Source organism: Plasmodium sp. gorilla clade G2 (assembly GCF_900097015.1).
Source record: "Plasmodium sp. gorilla clade G2 genome assembly, chromosome: 13".
NCBI lineage: Eukaryota > Apicomplexa > Aconoidasida > Haemosporida > Plasmodiidae > Plasmodium > Plasmodium adleri (nom. inval.).
In genome coordinates this window covers 1,423,742-1,431,054 of record NC_041705.1, presented here as the reverse complement: position 1 = coordinate 1,431,054, position 7,313 = coordinate 1,423,742, and the positions used below count along the sequence as shown (strand labels likewise).

General features: G+C 16.5%; 2 protein-coding genes across 2 annotated transcripts; both read right to left on the bottom strand.

Moving 5' to 3' along the window:
- Positions 1-1,099: 1,099 nt before the first annotated feature.
- Positions 1,100-4,840, bottom strand: PADL01_1337100 (conserved Plasmodium membrane protein, unknown function; the record flags this gene model as incomplete). Its single annotated transcript, XM_028683924.1, has 20 exons — positions 1,100-1,168; positions 1,253-1,320; positions 1,423-1,473; positions 1,567-1,660; positions 1,747-1,794; positions 1,896-1,961; positions 2,050-2,190; positions 2,340-2,438; positions 2,583-2,658; positions 2,739-2,831; positions 2,956-3,029; positions 3,158-3,274; positions 3,433-3,506; positions 3,622-3,673; positions 3,755-3,829; positions 3,928-3,998; positions 4,081-4,152; positions 4,298-4,355; positions 4,455-4,607; positions 4,799-4,840. The coding sequence occupies 20 exons, from the start codon at positions 4,838-4,840 to the stop codon at positions 1,100-1,102; spliced, it is 1,593 nt and encodes a 530-aa protein (XP_028540054.1).
- A 1,083-nt stretch (positions 4,841-5,923) lies between these two features.
- PADL01_1337000 (conserved Plasmodium protein, unknown function) lies at positions 5,924-6,568 on the bottom strand (the record flags this gene model as incomplete). The annotated part of the gene is made up of 1 exon (XM_028683923.1): positions 5,924-6,568. The coding sequence occupies one exon, from the start codon at positions 6,566-6,568 to the stop codon at positions 5,924-5,926; it is 645 nt and encodes a 214-aa protein (XP_028540053.1).
- Between the last annotated feature and the right edge of the window lie 745 nt (positions 6,569-7,313).

Below are 7,313 nucleotides of genomic sequence, written 5' to 3'. Positions count from 1 at the left end.
TATTATATTAACAATACACATATATAATATATATATATATATATATTAACTTTTTATAAAGAATTTTTTTTTTTTTTTTTTTAATTTATAAAATAATATTATATATATATAATAATATTTTTGTTAATTTGATGGTTTCTTTCTTTATACATATATATTATATGTAATACTTTTTTTTATTATTATTTTTTTTTTTCTTTCTTTTTTATTAATTGAATTAAAAAAGAGAAAGTTATTTTAAAAATATATATTCATTTTATTAAAATATTTATAATATGTATTTATATAAATAAATATATGTATATATGTATGTATTATGTATATATAATAATAATATGTATGTATATATATATATATATTATATACACTATATTTTATTATTTTGTTATTTTTTTTAATATATATTTTTATATTACCGTTTGCATAATATAATATTTATTAAGTGAACAAAATTTTTTTGAACTGTATAATAAAATAAATATTCATTTTTCTTTTTTAAAAATGAAAATATATTATTATATACATAAATATTCTTTATAATAAAAAAAAAATATATATGTATATTTATATTTATTTTTGTATCGTTTTAACACTAAGAAATTAAAAAATATAAGATATTCAACAAGTGGAAATTATAAATAAAACAAAAAAAAAAAAAAAAAATTAAATGAAGTCTCTATTTTTTTTTTAATATAATATATATATTTATTATTTCTCTGTATATTAAATAAGGAATACAAAAAAAAAAAAAAAAAAGGAAAAAGAAAGAAAGAAGGAAATATTCAAAAAGGAATAATCTATTGATGTAATTATTATTATTTCCCCCTTTGTGATAAATACAAAAAATTATTTAAAATATTAAAACATAAATGAATGAATAAATAAATATATATATATATATAATGCACACATAAATTATGTAAAAGTATTTAAAAAAAAAAAAAAAAACGTCACAATTAATAAACATAAAAAAAAAGAAGAGATGTATCTTCTTATTTAATTATAAGGTTTTATTTAAAATCATATATATATTATATATATATATATATTATTAAAAATAACAAGAACATATTTATATTATATGTAAAGACTTCTTATCTTATGTTAATTTTTCTAAGGGTAATAATTTCATGCTTTCATCAAAACTCTCTTTGTTTAATTCACTCTCCTAAAAAAATGTAAAGATTGAAATATAAATATATATATATATATTTATATATATATGTCTTATTTTATTTTATTATTCTCTTACGTCTATGTTATCTAAGTAACTCATTTTATTAAAAAAAAGGCGATAAAAAAAGGAAAGCGTAAACATAACTATGGAGAGAAAAAAATATGTACAGGTATATAATATTATATATATAATATATATGTTTGCTTTATCTTATCAAGTATGATTATATTATTTTCTCCTTTTACTTATAAAGAGCCAATTAGAAAAAAAATAACTATTTGCAAAATAAGGGATACCTTCAAAAAAAAAAAAAAAAAAAAAAAAAATTAATATCTTATACATATAAATATTATTGCATGAATAAAATATATATTTTTTTCTTATTTTACCAAAAAAAATTTTATTAAAAAAAACAGATAACACAGACATTTTACAGATGTGCTTATCTGTTTTGAGTGAACATTTTATATACCCTAAATTATCCTGTACAAACAAAATATATATATATATATATATATAAACATTGTGTATATATTATTTTTCATTTTATTTTTCTTTTTGATTCTAACGTTTAGTTTAATTTTTTGTATTCCGTAGGTTATATAATTTGGTGCAATCTAAAAAGAATAAAAATATGAATAAATAAAAATATATAAATAAATATATACATATATATATTAAATATATATATGACTGTTTTTATGTGATTCCCTTTTACCGTTAGTAGGGTCATAATTAACACTAAAATAATATGTATAATTAAAAAGCACAAAACCAACAAGGTCTATAAAATAAAATATATATATATATAAACATATGGTTATATATATATATATATATATATTTATTTATTTATTTATTTATTTACTTACCTCGGGAGATGATTTTTTGGGCTTTAATTTATACAATGGAATAAAAAATATTCGTATTCCTACATTTACAATTCCATACAAAGAACAACAAAAAATGTAAATAGCCAAACTAGCTATTATCAAGATGTCCAGTGGAAAAAACTAAAAAATTAAAATATAATGTACGTGTTAACATTTTGTGAGGAACAAATGGACACATAAATATATATATATATATATATATATATATATATATATAATATTATGAATAATTATATGTGTATATATCTATATATGTATATATTGCCAACCTTGGAAAAAAAAATCAATAAAGTGTCAAGTAAATTAAAAATAGTGTTTATTTGTTCAAGCACAAAGCCACATTTGTAGGCACAAATGGAATTAAAATACTAAAAAAAAAAAAAAAAAAAAAAAAAATATATATATATATATATATTTAACATATTTCTTTTATTATTTATTCATTTTAATTTCTCTTAGTGTACTATTTTAATGATGTTATGAATTTTTTTTTTTTTTTTTTTTTTTTTTACCTTATCAGTTATGGAAGCTAATAATGATATGTATATGATAAAAGAAAATGCAAGAAAAATCATCCCAATTAATAATCTATTTATAAAATGAAAATATTAAAAAGAAACATACATATATATATATATATATATTAATTTTTATTTTTTTATTTTCACCTAAAAGTAAATACAATTCCTATTAAATATGATAACCAAGACTCAGATAATTTTTCTATCTCTTGTAATTTATAATTATATTTACTTAAGACCCTACAAAAAAAAATATATATATATTATGTTATATTTTTTTATGTAATATTTTTATATTTGTAGACATATCAACGAAAATTATAAGTAAATAAATAAATAAATATATATATATATATATAAGTACCTTTTCATTTTTTCAATTTTTAGCATTTCATCTTTATCAGTCTCTTTTATTTCGCAATTCATATTATATTTATTCTGCAAAAAAAAAAATAAAATTTATAAATGTATCTATATTTTCATATTGTATACCTTTAAGATATATTCACTTACTTATACAACACACACATATATATATATATTTATTTATAATACTTTAAAATTACCTTTATCATAATTTCTTTTTCTTTTAAACTCATAAAACGATTTTCAATCTCTTTTTTATCATGGTCAATATTTCTTTGTTGTAATAACGATAAGGGTAAACAAGCTATTCCGTAACTCTAAAAAAAAAAAAAAGAAAAAAAAAAGAAAAAAAAAAAAAAAAATTAAATTGTATCAGTTTAAATAATTATATATATATATATATATATATATTTATATTTATTTATTTATTTATTGTTTCAATTTTAAAATGTCCAAGTTTTCCTTTTATTTTTACCGTGTAAGTTGCCCAAAAAGAAACACCCGTCAATACAACACAGCCCATGAGGAAAATAATAGCTGACTCTCCAGCTAAAAAAAAAAATATATATATATATATTTATATATTTGAAGTTTTATTTATATAAATGTATATGTATATTGATAATATGTTAGCATATATATATATATTTATTTATTTATTTACTATGTTTAACGTCGAATAGATCAGAAATATACTCTAGTTCCTTTCCTTTTTCCTATAAAATATACATATATATATATATATATATATATTGATATATGTGTAAAGGGGTGTGCACTACATTTTTTATACATACCATTGCGAGTTTGTGACCAGGTCGATATATTAAACCTATTATTGACAACACAATTAAGAGAAGTATAAAATATATCTAAAAGGAAAAAAAAAAAAAAAAATATTTATTTATTTGGATATATATATATATATTTATTATTTGTACATTTGTTATACTCTTAATTTTTATCCTACTGTCTTTTTTAATGATTCAATTGCATTTTCAAAAGGCACGACATTATCATCAAATTCGTTTTTGTAGGACTCTAAAGGGAAAAAAATAAAAATATATAAATAAATAAACATATATATATATATATATATATGTTTGTGTGTAGGGTAGCTTACTTTTATTTTTGATATAAAAATATGAAAAGGGGACAAGAACATATGCTTCAAATATTAACACCCAAAACATAACTGCAAATAAAAATATAAAAATGTGTGATTTTATTTTATTTTTTTTTTTTCTTTTAATTATGTGATAAAGTATCTATATATGTACACATATATTATTCCCCCTAAATATTTTATATATATATATATTTTTTTTTTTTATACTAACAGTGATAAAATTTTGATATAACTTTTTGTGTTATTTCTAAATGTGATATTTCAAGGTTCTACAAAAAAAAAATAAAATATACATATAGATATATATACATATATACATATACATATACATATTATTTTTTTTTCATTTTTTTAAAATTATATATTACTCCATTGGATACTAGATATATATCAATCGGAATAAATAAGACTAGAATGAAGCATGTGCTTAAGGAGATTATAAATGTTAGTGCTGCTAATATTGTCGACTCATGATAATTAACAAAATAATTATAAAAAATCCAAGAAGATATAAATATTAACTATAATATTATAAAGAAAAAAAAAAATAATAATATACTTTTTAAGCACTGGAAGAATGTGTCATGTTATATATAATGATATATGGAGAGTGTTAAATGTCTTATTAAATAATTATTATTTATTTATTTATTTATTTATTATTTTATTTTATTTTTTTTTTTTTTGAATGATTGTGTTTCTATCAACTTACCAAAATAAATGCAAGAAATATACTACTGGTGATGATATCCATTTAGACTTTCTTAAATGTTTTATATGTTTCCCTTTTTTTTTTTTTTTTTTTTTTTGAATACATGTCACATTAAACTTTTATTCTTAATTATATATCTATATATTTTTCAAAATAAGCTAATCATTTTATAAAAGAAATATATAAACAGGAAATTCAAACACTAAAATATGATATATATATATGTATGTATATGTATATGTTTATTTTATTTTTTATTTTATTTTTTTCCATATATTATTAACATTAATCTTGAATTCTTTTTAATACTTATCAACATACATCATATCTTGTTATATTTTAATTTAAAAAATATTAAGTTCTTTTTTTCATTGTACCCCTCAGTTTATATATATATATATATATATATATTGTTGTAAATTATATAATAAAATTAAAAAAAAATAACACTACTTATATATTTTTTATACCCTTATAAATTTATAAATATATTCAAAATTTTTATTTTATTTGTAGTTTATTTTATGTAATTTTTTTTTATTTTTTAATTTATTTATTTTATTTTTTTTATTCTTAAACAAAATGTTTTCCAAAAAAACAAGTGAAATAATTTTAAAGAAAATAATAATTTTTTATTGTACATAATATTCAGCCCCCCAAAAAAAAAAATAAAAATAAAAATAAAAAATAAAAAATAAAAAATAAAATATGTCCTTATTTTTTTATATGTAATAAAAACTTGGGATATACATATGTGTAAAATTATCATGTTGACAGTCTTTTTTTTTTTTTTTTTTTTTTTTTTTTTTTATAATTTATTTTAAAAAAGGTTGTTAAAAAGGTTATTAAATGTACATATATATTTATGTGTACTAAAAAAAAGGAGAGAAAAAAAAAAAAGGAGAAAAGAGAAAAGAAAAAAAAAAAAAAAAGAAAAGTACAAAATAAAACCAAATCAAACAAAACAATAATAAAAGGAAGAATAACATAAAAATGAAGAAAATACTGAGCAGTAAATATTTACATATATATGTATATATATATATATATATATATTTTTTTTTTTTTTTTTTTGCATGTACCTGTATATATGTTTATATATACATCTTTATGTGACCCATCAATCTAGTAATCTATTTCAAAAGAAATAATTTTTGTAGAGTATCCTTGATATGTTGAGAAGTCATCTCTAGTTATTTTATTTTCATTTTGTTTATTCATATGAATATTATCATTAGATGAAAAATTTGAATGAGTTTCATTTGTTATTTGTTTATGATTTTCTGGTTCTTTAAAAAACAAATTCGTACCTATACTACTAGTATGTATACCTTTAAAAATATATTTATTATTTATAATACATTCTGGACATTCATCAAATAATTTATTTAATGTTATATTATTAATTTGTAGAGGAATATTATCTATGCTAATTTTATCAGCCAGATTATTTTTTTTTTCCTTGTCCATACTTTTTTTTGTATTACATTTTATATCATTATCATAATCTTTATTGTAAGAATTATTATCATGACAATCATTTTTATAATTCTTCTTATTCACAGTTATGTTGTCGTTATTTTTTTTTTCATCCCCTGTTATATTGTCGTTACTTTTATTTTCATATTCATTATCAGCAGGAATAAATATTTTTTCTCCTTTTTTCTTTCTCAATCTATTTAAGTTTTTAATTTTTTCTTCATCATTATTTAATTGTGGTATATTTAACATGACAAGGGTTTCTTCAACAGTGCTATCTGAGTCTTCCATTTTTTAAAACGTTACCATTATCTATATATCATAAAATAATATGATAAAAATATTATAAATATAAAATAAAGCTGGTTATATAAACATATATATATTAAATATATATTATATATTTTCAGAGGGGGCAAAAACAAAAAAAAAAAAAAGGATATTACAAAATGATCATCTTTGCCATTTATATATAATATATATATATATATATATATATATATATATATATATATTTAATTTATTTGATATATAATTTAATCAATATATATATATATATAATATATTATAACGATTTTATATTATAATAGGATAAAAATATTTATTAAAACTACCAAATAATAAAATAATCCCTTTTTTTTCAATATATATAATATAATACAATATAATTTTTTTTTTTTTTCAAATTCTACATATATTATATATATATATATATATATTTTTATTTTATTTATTTTTTTTTATGAATATTTAAAAAGAAAAATTCTTCAAGCTTACAAATAATTATATATGAGTACTATTAAAGTATAATATATATATATATATATATATATATATATATTTTTATTTTATTTATTTTTTTTTATGAATATTTAAAAAGAAAAATTCTTCAAGCTTACAAATAATTATATATGAGTACTATTAAAGTATAATATATATATATATATATATATATTATATATTTTTACAACCCAAGAAAAATTTATTGCAAACTTATAATTTAAAATGTCTAGGATTACATGTTAAAAAAAAAAAA